The sequence below is a fragment of the Microcaecilia unicolor genome, chromosome 2 (assembly GCF_901765095.1).
Source record: "Microcaecilia unicolor chromosome 2, aMicUni1.1, whole genome shotgun sequence".
Classification (NCBI taxonomy): Eukaryota; Metazoa; Chordata; class Amphibia; order Gymnophiona; family Siphonopidae; genus Microcaecilia; species Microcaecilia unicolor.
Window position 1 is genome coordinate 453051942 of NC_044032.1, and position 14409 is coordinate 453066350.

The 14409-nt window shown below is 44.3% G+C and overlaps 1 protein-coding gene across 1 annotated transcript in view; it reads left to right on the forward strand.

The window, feature by feature from the left end:
• PRADC1 (protease associated domain containing 1) overlaps window positions 1-14409 on the forward strand; it is a 56548-nt gene that overhangs the window by 11259 nt on the left and 30880 nt on the right. Inside the window, exon 3 of the mRNA XM_030190954.1 lies at window positions 7185-7294. Coding sequence (XP_030046814.1) covers window positions 7185-7294 — 110 coding nt within the window. The remainder of the gene's footprint in view (window positions 1-7184; window positions 7295-14409) is intronic.

The following is a 14409-nucleotide window of genomic DNA, read 5'->3' on the forward strand; positions in this document are numbered from 1 at the left end:
CTAAGGACAAATGCGTTGTGCTTCTATACCTTTCAAATCAGGGTTTGTTTGTTTTTTTAGTTTAGAAAATGTTTATTGAAAAGAGAATTTTTGCATTCCCAACCATGAAATATGATCCAACACAATCTTATTACAGCAAACAAACATTTCTACGATTACAGTTGAATGAAATTCTTTCAGAACATATTCCAGAACCCCCCCCACCCCTCAATCCTCTGACAGCACTAAGCCAAACAAAGCTAAAACAGTGCACCATATTTCACAGTACTGGGCAGGAATTTCAGCATTAGTTAGAGCCCAGTTTACTAAGGTGCTCTGGCGTTTTTAGCTCGTGGTAAAAATTTGCATGTTCTAACCCATAGGAATATTATAGGCATCTACATGGTTAGCGCGTGCTAAAAACGCTAGCATGCCTCTAGCATGGCTTAGTAAATAGGACCCGTAGTGTTGGGCAAGAGATTATCAGTAGATTTGGACATGCCATATTCCTGTAGAGGGGACCATATGGATTTGTATTTATCCATTCTTCCACTCTTCTCCACCATGTTTGCCTCATATTTAGAAATTAGACGGTATTCCACCAGAAGTGGAAACTCAGTAAAGATGACTTTTTCCAATTTTTGCAGGATTGATATTAGGTGAGTTTGGGCATCAGTGACATTCCAGCGCATTCTCAAATAAATACATAAGTAATGCCACACTGGGAAAAGACCAAGGGTCCATCGAGCCCAGCATCCTACAGCGGCCAATCCAGGCCAAGGGCACCTGGCAAGCTTCCCAAACGTACAAACATTCTATACGTGTTATTCCCGGAATTCTGGATTTTTCCCAAGTCCATTTAGTAGTGGTTTATGGACTTGTCCTTTAGGAAACAGTCTAACCCCCTTTTAAACTCTGCCGAGCTAACCGCCTTCACCACGTTAAACGGGCTCCTCCATATGACAGAGGAAGCTGAATGTGTAAAATCTGTTGTATAAATAACCAGACCTGTTGCCAGAAACTTTGGACATTAGGGCAAGCATATAGCATATGTTCCAGAGTTCCTATATGCTGTTGGACCAACATAGTGCTGGGTATGTAGGATCCAGTCTATGAAGTTTGACAGGAGTCCATACTATCTGTCTTGCCAGCCAGTATAAGGACTGGCGTAAGGCAGCCGAGACACTGCATTGCACACATTTAGTCCAAAAATGTGACCGTTGATCTTTGGTAAGAGTCAAACCCATTTTGCTCGCCCAGATTTGAGTCCGTCCACATGACTCTGAGAGGCTTTCAATTGCACCAGCACCTTGTACCAATCGGAGGCTTCATGACCCAGTTCTTATTTGGCTGCAAACTGAGGGAATAGTGAGTGACTTGTGGCACTTTGTGTGTGACTGAGTTGTGCCCATTTAAAGCAGTGTGCAAATGGTGTACCATATTTCCTCCTAAGATCAGAAAAGGAGAAAAGGTGCCCCTCAAATGAAATATCCAGCGTATGAATGCTCTTCCGGAGCCAGTCCATCCATACCATCATATTGCCATGAATCCAAAATTTGGGATTCCTCCATAATGGCATGCGTCAGGAACTTGAAGTCGGAGTGGACATCTTCATGTCCAGAGAGGTAAGAGCTGTCTGCGTTGAAACCAGCACCAGATTATCTCTTGAAGTAGAGTCCAAGTTCAAACCAAGAAGGTCTCAGGTATGAAAGAGGTTCATCATGCATTTCAATCTGAGCTGACCAGGAACATCATCAATTTGATACATCAGCAACCACTGCATGCCCTGTCTCAATATGTACGCCCAGTGATAGCCATAAAAATTGCTCCCCCAAACTCCTTGGGCAGCTGAAGTTTTGCCATAGCACTTCTTGGTGGTTTGCCTTGCCACAAAAAGTTTGCAATAAGTTTTGTAATTCAGAACCGGTTTTTAAATAGTTTCAAAATAGTAAGAGGGGGGAAAAAAAGCATTGAGGATTGATGATCATTGCAGAGCTTTATCCATGGGCCTCCAGAAATTGGTTGCAAAATTTTCTGTCCTTTTTGTTGGAGAGCTGCAGGTTTAGCAGGAGTCTTGAATATATTAAATGGCGTTAGAAAAAGTAAAAATACTGGAGATGTTGGTAAAAAAACACAGGGATATAAGAAACAAATACTGAAGGCCCCAGTATGGATAAAGAATGGTTGCAATGTTTGTCTTTTTAAAGTTTATTACAAAATACAGTATAAGGTGTTACCTTTTTTATTGGATTAACTTAAGTCACTTTTTTAAAACCCCCTTCCTCTGGTCAGGAGAGTTGCAGACTTTCTAAATCCCAATATGCCATGCTCTCCAAGTAGGCAGCTGTTCTGGTCACTTTGCAGTTAAGAGCCAACATTCCCGTGCCCTCCCCCTCAAGGTTTGCACGGGTTGCAATTCCATCTATTTCATTGTTCTCAAGAAGGGGGACTATTCTCAATCTCAGAAGGGTAAACCAATTTTTGAGGGTTTGGCACTTCTACATGGAGACCTTGCGATCCGTCATTGCGGTGGTTCAGCCCGGTGAGTTCTCAACAGCTTTCAATCTCTGTGTACTTGCATATCCCGATTTGGCAGCCTTAGCAGAGATTCCTACGGATTGTGGTCCTGGTCTTTGCTTTCAGTTTTGTGCTCTCCCTTTTGGCCTTGTCTCCACTCTGCGCATCTTCTCCAAGGTCATGATGTTGGTGGTGACAGCATTCCTGTGGAAAGAGGGGACCCTATCTCGACAACTGGTTGATCTGAGCAGGAGAGTCAGTTGGCAGCCAATCATGTCATTACCCTCTTACAATTGTTGGACTGGGTGGTCAACAGGGCTAAGAGTCACCTTGTGCCAACTCAGGCCTTGGAATATCTGGGAGCGCAGTTTGCCACGAGGCAGGGGGAAGGTGCTCTGGTTGGCAAATCAAGTTGATGTCACAAGTGTGCAGTCTGCTATGGATGTCCAGTTCCCACGTTTGGGATTATGTTCATGTTCTGGGTTCCATGGCGGCCACACTGGAGGTGGTGCCGTGGGTGAGGGCGCACATGTGTCCCCTAAAACACTGTCTGAGCAGATAGTGGTCGCCGACTTCGCTGGACTATCAGCAGCATCTTCCCTGGTCGTCCAGTGCCAGGAGCAGCTTGGTGTGGTGGCTTCTCCCCATCCCCCACCCCCTCCAACTTGCAGAAGGGCATGCCATTGGCCTCCCTGCAATGGGTGGTTGTAGTTATGGATGCCAGCCTCTCAGGATGCGGAGCCCATTGTCTCAACCAAGTTGCACAGGGTTGTTGGACAATGCTCGAAGCAGCATGGCCCATCAATTTGGAATTGAGAGCAGTGGTAAATGTCTTGACAAGCTTTCAGGACTTGCTGGAGAGCAAGGTGGTTCGAGTCATGTTGGACAACATGACGGCAGTAGCCTACATCAATCAGCAGAGAGGCACCCACAGTTTGCCTTTGGTGACTGAGGTGCTCTGCCTTCTGGACTGGACAGAGGCTCACGCTATTTGTCAGCAGCACACATCGTGGGACAGAGCAACACGGATTTTCTCAGACTCTTCTGGACGCAGCGTAGTGGGAGTTGTCTTCTGATGTGTTCCTCCTGATTTGTCAATGTTGGTGGACTCCAGAGATCGACCTTATGGCTATGCAGGAGAATGCCAAGGCACCCAGATTCTTCAGCCAAAAAAGACAACCTGAATCAGCAGGTTTGGACGCCCTGTTGCAGCCGTGGCCAGGGTCAGCGCTTCTGTACGTGTTTCCGCCTTGGCCCCTAATAGGGCGAGTCCTGCAGTGAATCAGTCATCTCCGGGAACCACTTGTCTTGGTGGCTCCAGTTTGGGCCCAGCAGCCGTGGTATGCGGATCTGATTCGTCTGCTCGAGGGCCCCCAGTTGCGTCTGCTGGTGATCCCAGATCTTCTCCATCGGGGTCCTGTCCGGATGGAAGATCCTTCCTGCTTTGGTCTAACGACCTGGTTCTTGAGAGGAACCGCTTGAGGAAGAAAGGTTACTCAGAAGTGGTTATAGCCACTTTGCTTTAGGCTAGAAAGCTATCTACTTCCACGGCTTATGTTCAGGTGTGGAGGACCTTTTTCGGCATGGTGTTTTCAGTAAGCCAGGTCTTCTTTTACAGTGTTGGTGTTTCATGTTGGCTGGATGGATTGCAGAAGGGGTTAGCCTATAATTCTCTTCAGGTTCAGGTGGCTGCTTTTGTGTGTTACAGAGGACACATGGCCAGTTCTTTTTGGGCAGGTCATTCAGATGTGGCTTGTTTTCTGCGGGAGGCTCTCCACCTTTGTCCGCCGTCCTGCCTAGTGGTTAATCATGGTGCTCCAGGCACTGCATTTGGCGGCCATTTGGGCCCTTATACAAGACAGAGAAAGATCTTACGCTGAAGACGTGGTTTTGGTGGCCATGGCATCTGCTCGCCGGGTCTCAGAAATTCAGGACTTGTGTTGTTGAGGCAGTTCTATGAGGTGGGCAGGGGCTTCTATTTGGACCATTCCCTTTTTTTTTTGCCTAAGGTCGTTTTGGTCTTTCATCTTGATCAGATGTTCTTCCTGCCTTTTGTTTCTGAAGGAGAACTATCCATTGGAGTTTGTGTCCCTTCGCCTTTTGGATGTTGTTTTTTGGTTGCCTCTGCACACTGGGCAGAAGATTTAGACGTATTGTCTACAATGACAACTAGATCTTTCTTGAGCGCTGACTCCTAAGGTGGACTCTAGCATTAGGTAACTGATTAGGATTATTCGTCTCAATGTGCATCACTTTGCCTTTGTCCACATTAAATTTAATCTGTCATTTGGATTGCCAGTCTTCCAGTTTCCTTAGGTCTTCCTGCAATTTTTCACATTCCACATGTGCTTTGATAACTTTGAATAGTTTTCTCATCTGCAGATTTAATCACCTTACTCGTTATTCCAAATTTTAGATCATTTACAAATTGGATAAATAACACTGGTCACAGTACAGATACCTGCGGCACTCCACTATTCACCCTCCACTGAGAAAAATGGCCATTTAACCATACTCTTTATTTTCTGTCCAATAACCAATTCCTAATCCACAGAAGGACATTGCCTCCTATCCTATGACTTTTTAATGTTATCATGAGGAACTTTGTCAAAAGCTTTCTGAAAATCTAGATAATCTAGATACACTACATTAACCAGCTCGTCTTTATCCACATGTTTAGTCGTGCCTTCAAAGAAATGAAGCAAATTGGTGAGGCAAGACTTCCCTTGGCCAAAACTATTCTAATTCTGTCCCATTAAACCATGTTTGTGTTCTATAATTTTATTCTTTGTAATAGTTTATACTATTTTGCCTGGCACTGAAGTCAGGCTTGCTGGTCTGTAAATTTCTTGGATCACCCCTAGAACCTTTTAAAAAAATTTGCACTACATTGGCCACCCTCCAATCTTCAGGTACTATGGATGATTTTAATGATGGGTTTGAGATTAATAACAGCAGGTCAGCAGTTTCATTTTGGGTTCTTTCATTACTCTGGGGTATATACCATCCGGTCCAGGTGATTTATAACTCTTTAACTTGTCAATTTGGTTTAGTACGTCTGCCAGGTTCACCAATATTTTTCAGTTCCTCCATATCGTTGTCCTTGAAAACCATTTCCAGTACAGTTAGATCTCTTACATCTTCTTCCGTAAAGATCGAAGCAAAGGATTCATTCAATCTCTCCTCTCTGGCCTTGTCCTCCCAAGTGCCCCTTTTGCTCCTTCATGATCTAATGGTCTCACAGATTCCCTCACAGGCTTTCTGCTTCTGATGTACTTGAAAAAGGTGTTACTATGAATGTGTTTCTAAAAGTTTTTCTTCATTTTCTTTTAGCCTTATCAATGCTTTGCAGAATTCTGCAAAATAAATGTAAAATTCTGCATTGCACAGAATTCCCCCAAACAGTCATTCTCAAGGTGAAAGTAGTTTCACTTTTGAAACTTGTTGTGGATGCAAAGCACTCAGTTTTGGTTGAAAAATACTTGCACAGATTTAAAAATGTAGTGTGTACTTTTGCTTCCAATACTTACTTGAGAACATTGCTATTCAATGTGGTTAATGTATACATGTGGCATTGAAAGTCGAATGACTTTTTTCATATATCAGATTTACTTGGTTAAAATACTTCTCTGTATAGATACATTTATATTCGTAAATCTATAATAAATTAATGCTAATATTGATTTTTTTTCCTCCCATTGATAAATGCTGGTCCATTCTGCTGGCACTTGGATAGGAGGTCTTGGACTTCATATTCTTCGTGCCAGGAAGGTTTGGGAACGTGTTGGTGGTGTTTCTCATACTCTGAGATGGATGATAAGAGCCATAGAAGTAGTTTTCTTTGCTTAGTTTGGAGGGAGGGGAAAAGAGTAAGGTTATATTAGCAGTGCATCAGTGGCGTTCCTAGGGGGGCGGCGCGGACCCCCCCCCCCCCCCCGGGTGCATGCCGCTTGGGGGGGGGGGTGCCGCAGCGCGCACCTGCTCAGAGTTCCCTGACTTCGCGCTTTCGCTGCAGCTCCCTCTGACCCGGAACAGGAAGTAACCTGTTCCAGGGCAGAGCAGAGGGAGCTGCAGCGAACGCGCAAAGTCAGGGAACTCAGAGCAGGCGCGCGCCGCGGCACCCCCCCAGCAGCGTGCACCCGGGGCGGACTGCCCCCACGGCCCCCCCTTGGTACGCCACTGCAGTGCATTGAGATGGCTGCCAGCACCTCCCAAATTACATCTAAGGGGAGAGCAGACTGTATTACCTAGCAGTGTAGTCTGGGGGCTATGTAAGAAGTATTACAGCCTCAAGAGGCCCTCATCTGTCCCCAGAGTGCAACAGGATTAGGAATCGGGTTTGGAAGAAAGACAGGAGTAACCTGAGTTTTTAGTTCTTCTGGCTTCTGAATCTCCATCTTCACAAGCCTGCCTGACCAGTTTTCTCCCTCCTGACCTGCTCTTGTATGAGCAGTGTTCAAAAGGATGGTGCTAAAGAGGCTTCTATGGGTTGGGGTATTATGACAGTGTTAATGGTTGGGAGTTGCGGGTGGGGGACAAAACATGAACAATTTTATTTAAATCTGTGCACCCTCTGATGCTGTAACAAGATTGTCCATTGCCATTTCACTGCACAAGGAGACAAATGTTAACATTCATATTCGTGCACATTTGTCCTGAGCTCACAGTTTCTGTTGTATTCTTTCTAGAACACGAGATATGATCAGATACACCTGGTCCCAGCAGACCCTCCTGAAGCATGCGAAGAGCTAAGTAATGGATTTTTCATTCAGGGTCAGATTGCTTTGGTGGAGCGTGGGTAAGCCTACAATGTATTTAAATGAGAGCAGGAAGAAATCCATCTCCTCTCTTTAATTCTGTAAATAACTATTTGATCTTATACTTGTCAGTAATTCAGTAGTAATTAGCATTGCAAATTACTTTTTTTTTTTGTAAGTAATAGTGGGCAATTCCACATTTAAGGTTCAGGAAAATACATCTTATCCGATCAGTCCGATATCTTTCTGGGCCTTCATAAACTGGTTTCGCGCATTCATACATATAACCAGGGCCAGCCTAATCATTTTATTAAGAGCTGATCGCGCAGCATCAGACCACAAAATACTTATCTTACAAATGTACATAAGTAATAATGTAAACAATATTTTATCTTGTTGGGCAGACTGGATGGACTGTGCCGGTCTTTTTCTGCCGTCATCTACTATGTTACTATGTTGAACTTAAGAGTAGCAGTACAAGATAGGATCACACTAACAGCCCATGAAGTTTGTTAGCAATCAAAATCACTCTCGTAGGGTAAGGCCCTGGGAATGGGTGCATATAATAAATTCTACAAGATTTTCTCTAACCAGTTAGCATTTATCTTATGTGTTCTAGAAGCAAATTCCATTCCATACTCTCTACCAGCTGTGGAGTTACACTTCTATGTGAAGAGTGAAAGACCTGGCCAGCTGCAGTTCTTGCAGACCAATTTCCCTCCTGAGAATCAAACATATAAACGGCGAGTGACCGACTCACTGCAAATGCGCAGTAGAGACTTCCCTCTCTGTCCCGCCCCCGCGTCAATACGTGATGATGAGGGCGGGACAGAGAGGGAAACTGCGCCGCCGAGGTTGATACCGCACCCGCCCACCCGAGGTCACCGTTACCCCCACACACACACACACACCCGGCCCGGGCCCTCTCTCCGCTACTAAACTTACACATCCATTCGCCGGAACGCAGCATGCACATCAGCTGAGCTGCCATCGGCCTTCCTTCCCTGCCTGCGTCCCGCCCTCGCTGACGTTACGTCACAGGAGGGCGGGACACAGGCAGAGAAGGAAGGGCCGATGGCAGCTCAGCTGATGTGCGTGCTGCGTTCCGGCGAATGGATGTGTAAGTTTAGTAGCGGAGAGAGAGAGGGCCCGGGCCGGGTGGAGGGATGGCGGCGACTCCGGGGGGGGGGGGGGGGGGAACGGTAGCGGTGGCAACCTCGCGGGGAGGGAGGGAGGGGGAAGGAAGGAAGGAAGGAAAACCCCAATACCAGCCCGTTTTTACGGGCTCAACTGCTAGTTAACTATAAGATGATAAATTATAGTGGGAAGATTATTAACTTTTTATCAAAACTGGTTTGAGCTTTGGCTGAGAGAACCTTTAAAGGGAATGTTTGAGGTGTGATGTGACAGTGAATTGGGAATTTGTGATTGTTTTGGGGTTGTTGTGGGTTGGGTAGACTAGGGATTAATGCTTATTTGTTTGTTTAAAATAAGTTATATTGTGGCAGAGCACATCTAGAAGGGAGCACACACCCAGGAAGTGTTTTTTTTTTTTTTACTGAGCTTTTAAAGTAAGGACAATAGGGTGAAGAGAACCCTGAGATAAGTGCTGGCCAACACTAGAGAGAGAGCTCGAAAAACCGCACTGCCTTGGATAACAGCTAAGTGACTCCTACAGAGAAATAGGAAAGTCATACTTGCCTAATTCTGGTGTCCTCATGTAGAACCCAATGAACCTAGGAAATAAAATATCACAAAGAATCAATTTCAAGAAAGAAAAAACAAAGTAATTAGTTTTCTGAGAGAGAGAGCAAATACTTGATGATTGTTTCTGAAATGTTGAAATGGTCATGGGCTGTCGGTGGTCCAGTTGTTTGGGGAGGCTAAAGGGGGTAGGTGGTGGGGTCAGGGGCAGGCCCTACTCCATAATTGTCTTACAACACGCAGAAAAGAGCAAGTAAAAGGGGAGAGAAGGAAGATGCTGGACCAAAGTGCAGAGATGCTAAGGGTAGTCTTTCCCAAACATTGAAGAGTACTATTCTAATTAGTAAGATTAAAAGCTAGCAAGTGAGGATTTTCTTGCAGTGCATTCGGTGTATACAATTTGTCAAGGTGGAGAAGAGATTTGAGTCCTAAGGAAGGTATTGAGAAGTAGTAAATGCCTTCATGTGCATGTAAAAATGGATTTATGTATTATAAATGACATATCATAAGGATTACACTAGGCAGTAGAACATTAATACACCTAATGGGAAAACTAAACAAGCTTGATTAGTACAGATCAATCCTACACAGAATCAATACTAACAGCATGCCTGGCCTTTTTCAAACACAGGTAGACCCTCAAGTATAGAACAAGTAACCACAAACTGAAAATAGAAATATGTAGACAAAAATTAAACTGAAACCCCAAGAAGCTACATCCTGCATAAGGTGCAACACCAGAAAAACAGTGATGCATGTCCCTCTGTACTATGCAAATATAAAAAGAGCAGATACAAAATGTAAAAAGCCGACAGTCCAATTGCTCATTATAAATTAACAAACCAAAAACAGAAAATAAGATAATACATTTTTTTTTACTAATTTATTACAGTTTTTAACTAGTTTTCAGAAGCCAAAACATCCTTCCTTGATTTAGGACAAGCATACCTTTTAACAGCAGTATAGTGTCCAGACCTGAAAGAGGGTCTAGCCTCCGAAAGTTAGTAAAAAAAAAAATGCATTTAGTCCAATAAAAAGGTGTCTCCTTATTTTCCTTTTTATCTTTTATTTATGTTTATTAACTTTTTAAGTGGACTAACACAGCCAGCACAGTACTTCATCCTACTAAATTAAAAGGAAAATTATTATTTTTTACCTTTTGCTGTCTGGCCATTTATTTTATTTTATTTTTTAATTGTGCTGACCCCAGTCTCTGGTTACTGCTTTTCTGTCTTTTAACTCTTTGCAAAGGTCTCATTTTTTTCTCTTCTGTCTTCACCTCCTCCACTACATCCAGCTCCAGCACTATCTGTTCCTTTCAGCTTTCTTCCATTTTTTTTCCTGCCTGTCCATTCTGACTTCATTCATTCATGTTATCCAGATTTTTAATCTCCCTCTTTTTACTGTATCTACCTACAGCTTTCCATTTCTTTCCCCTACTCTGGCTCTCCCATTCTCCTTCCTCTTACTCCCCAGTCTTTCACTAACTCTTTCCTCTCTTCCCCTTCCATCCAGTGTCTGCTCACTCTCTCCCTCCCCCTACAACCATCCAGCGTCTGCTCACTCTCTCCCTCCCCCTACAACCATCCAGCGTCTGCTCACTCTCTCCCTCCCCCTACAACCATCCAGCGTCTGCTCACTCTCTCCCTCCCCCTACAACCATCCAGCGTCTCCTCTCTTGTCTTCTTCCCCCTGCCAACCATCAAATCCTCTCCTGACTTTCTCTCTCCCTCCTGCTAGCCAGTATAATGCATCCTCTTTTACTTTGTGTGTGTGTGTCTCTTCCCCCCCCCCCCCCCCCCCGCTAGTCAGCATTTCCTCTCTTGTCCCTAACTCCCCCATCCAGTATCTCCATTGCACCTCACCAGGTCCGCGCTAATAAACAAGCAAGGCAGAGGCGCAGGACCGTGGCTTTCTGCCTGCTGCCACTGCTCCCTGTGCTGGCTCGGAAGTTTACCTCAGATGAGGCAAGAACGGCACAGGAATTGGTAGCAGCAGGCAGAGAGCCATGGTCCTACGCCTCTGCCTTGCTTGTTAGCGCAGATCCAGCAAAGTGCAGCGGGAGGGATATTGTGCTGCATGGTGGGTTGATGAAAGGGGAGAGAGAAACGGGATAAGATAGGATGGGAGAGGCAGAGGGGCTGGGGAGGCTCTTATTTGGGGTACCTATGGAAATGGGTTTTAAAATGTTCTTGCTTGATATGTAATCAATATGATCTGAAAACTTAGATATGGGTATAAGTGACTGTTATGTTGTTTAAATGCTAGCAAATAAAACTTACATTTTTATTGTTAAATTCAGGAGTTTGTCTGGAGAAACGCTGTGGCAACTTTCTAACATCGTTGCCAATACCTTACTCTGCCACCAAGGGGCGTACAGTAGGACTCTACCTTGGTGCCCTTCAGGGCATGGACGTGACTCCACTGAGCCAGGATAGGCACAGGCTCACTCAGTCCAGTCTGGGACCACTCATGGTACTCTGAAGAAGACCCTTATTACTTCTTGGAAGAGGAGTCATGTGGGGTCCCTTCTGATCTGCCTCAAAGATATAAATCATCTGAGGGTCTCTCTCACTGGTTTTGCCAAGGAGATGGCTTTGGCATGTCCCATTTAAGTTGAAGACGGAGGAGGAGCCCAGGGCGGAGATGTATTTATTTGCTCTGGACTGAGTCACCTCCTAAGCAGTACCATTGAACCCTATCCTTAAAGGTTGCACCTAAGAAGGTGGATACACAGTATTATATCCAGAAGGTTCCCAGATTTGAGAGGGCACAACTGCTTTACCACTCTTTGGTTTTGAATGTGCCCTCCAACAAGCTAGGAGCTCCAGAACCCATGCCCCGGCTCCCCCAGGTAGAGAGGCTCAGACACTAGACTTGTTTTAAGAGGAAGGTTTATCAGGCCTTGATGCTTATTGCCTGCATTCAGTCTTAACATCTCTACACAAGCCTTTACTTAATCTTTGCTGCACAGTGCACTGTCATGTGGATTCTCTCCCTCAGGAGCAGGCCACAGATATTTTGCCAGTTGGCCAGTAAGTAGATGGAATGCAGAAAGTATCTGGCCAGGGGCATTTACCGTTCTTTTAATATTACGTCCAGACTCTCACAGCTGCATGTCTGATCTAGAACTAGTGTTTTGGGAGAGGTTGGCAGATGTACCTTGCCAAGGAGATGATCTTTTTGGGGACATGGTGGAGGAGGTCGCTGACTTCAAACATATGGACACCATCCCATTCCTTTCTCAGCAAACCTCCAGCTGCAGTCTTTTAAGTGGGCCTAGGTGGCTACCCTACTAATCTCAAAGGTGTAGGTTTCTGCTGCCGCCTTGCTTTGTCCGGCAGGCCCAGCTCTCTCAGCCTCATTAGTCATCCTTGGAAGCCCCAGCTGCCTCCTTAGTCAAAGCAAGGGATGAGCTTTTGACTGGCTCCAGGAGAGCATAGCTGCAGTCCAAGTAATCATCTTGGATGACCTTCCAGAACGGGTGAGGCTGAATTTTTCCAGCAAAGATGGCCCCTTGTAACCTCCGATTCATAGATTCTTCAAATAGTCTGTCTTGGTTATGCCCTGCAATGAAAATAAGAAGCAACATATCTACTGGCAAGTTAGATACAAAGCATTTATAAAGAAGGATAAAAGAATATGAAGAAAAACTTGCAGCAGAGGCAAAATCTCACAGCAACAACTTTTTCAGATACATCAGACGCAGAAAGCATCTGTGGACCATTAGATCATGAAGGAGCAAAAGGGGCACTCGGGGAAGACAAGGCCCTAGCAAAGAGACTGAGTGAATTCTTTGCTTCTGTCTTTAGGGAAGAAGATGTAAGAGATCTAACTGTACCAGAAATGGTTTTCAGGAGTGATAATGCGGAGGAAATGAAAAATCTCTGATCCTGGAAGATGTACTGAGCTAAATCGACAAATTAAAGAATAGTAAATCACCTGGACCAGATGGTATGCATCCAAGGATACTGAAGGAACTCAAGCATGAAATTGATGATCTGGTGTTAGTGATCTGTAATTTGTCATTAAAATCGTCCGTAGTACCTGAAGATTGGAGGGTGTCCAACGTAACACTGATTAAAAAAATTTTTTTTTAAAGTTCCCCGGGTGATCCGGGAAATTATAGACTGGTAAGTCTGTCGGTGCTGGGTGAAATAGTGGAAACTCTTATTAAAAAAAATAAATAAAGTTACGGAACACACAGATAAAGTATAATTTAATGGGACAGAGTCAGCATGGATTCAGCCAAGGGAAGTCTTGCCTCACTAATTTGCTTCATTTCTTTGAAGGCGTGAATAAATGTGTGTTTATAGTATCTAGATTTTCAGAAAACTTCATCAGAAAATTAGTCATGGGATAGGAGGCAATGTTCAGTTGTGGATTAGGAATTGGTTATGGGACAGGAAACAGAGGGTAGCGTTAAATGGCCATTTCTCTCAATGGAGGAGGGTGAGCAGTGGAGTACTGCAGCATGCTATTTAACATATTTATAAATTATCTGGAAATTGTAACGTCAAGTGTGGTGATTAACTTTGCAGATGACACAAAACTATTCAAGTTTGTTAAAACAAATGCAGATTGAACATTTGCAGGGAGACTTTAGGAAATTGGAAGACTGGGCATCCAAATGGCAGATTAAATTTAATGTGGACAAATGCAAAGTAATGCACAATGGGAAGATAACCCAAATCATAGTTACCTGATGCTAGGGTCCTCCTTGGGGGGTCCGCACCAAAGAAAAAGATCTAGGTGTTGTTGTAGACAATAACTGAAATCTTTTGTTCAGTGTGTGGCAGCAGCAAAAAACAATGCTAGGAATTATTAAGAAAAGGATGGTAAATAAGACCCAAAATACTATGCCTCTGTATCACTCCATAGTGTGACCTCATCTTGAGTGTTGCGTTCAATTCTGGTCGCTGTATCTCAAAGATAGTGGAATTAGAAAAGGTTCAAAGAGGAGCAACCAAAATGGTAAAGGGGTTGGAACTCCTCTCATATGAGGAAAGGCTAAAGAGGTTAGGGCTCTTCAGCTTGGAAAAGACTGCTGAGGGGGAAAGGTGATTGTGGTGTAGAAGTGAATCATGTGTTTTTTTTTCTCCCCCACTCTTTCAAAAAGTACAAAGACTAGGGGACACTCAATGAAGTTACATAAATAGGAGGCAATATTTTTTTTACTCAAAGAATAGGTAAGGTCTGGAACTCATTGCCAAAGGATGTGGTAACAGCAGTTAAGAACATAAGCACCGTCATACTGGGAAAAGACCAATGGTCCATCAAGCCCAGCATCCTGTCTCCAACAGCGGCCAATCCAGGCTTCAAGAACCCGGCAAACCCCCCCCCCCCCCCCCCCCCAAAAAAAAAAAAAAAAATTTAATTAATTTTTAATAATGTTCAATGGACTTTTCCATCAGTTAATGTGTCTGGGTTTAAAAAAAGGTTTGATACAGTG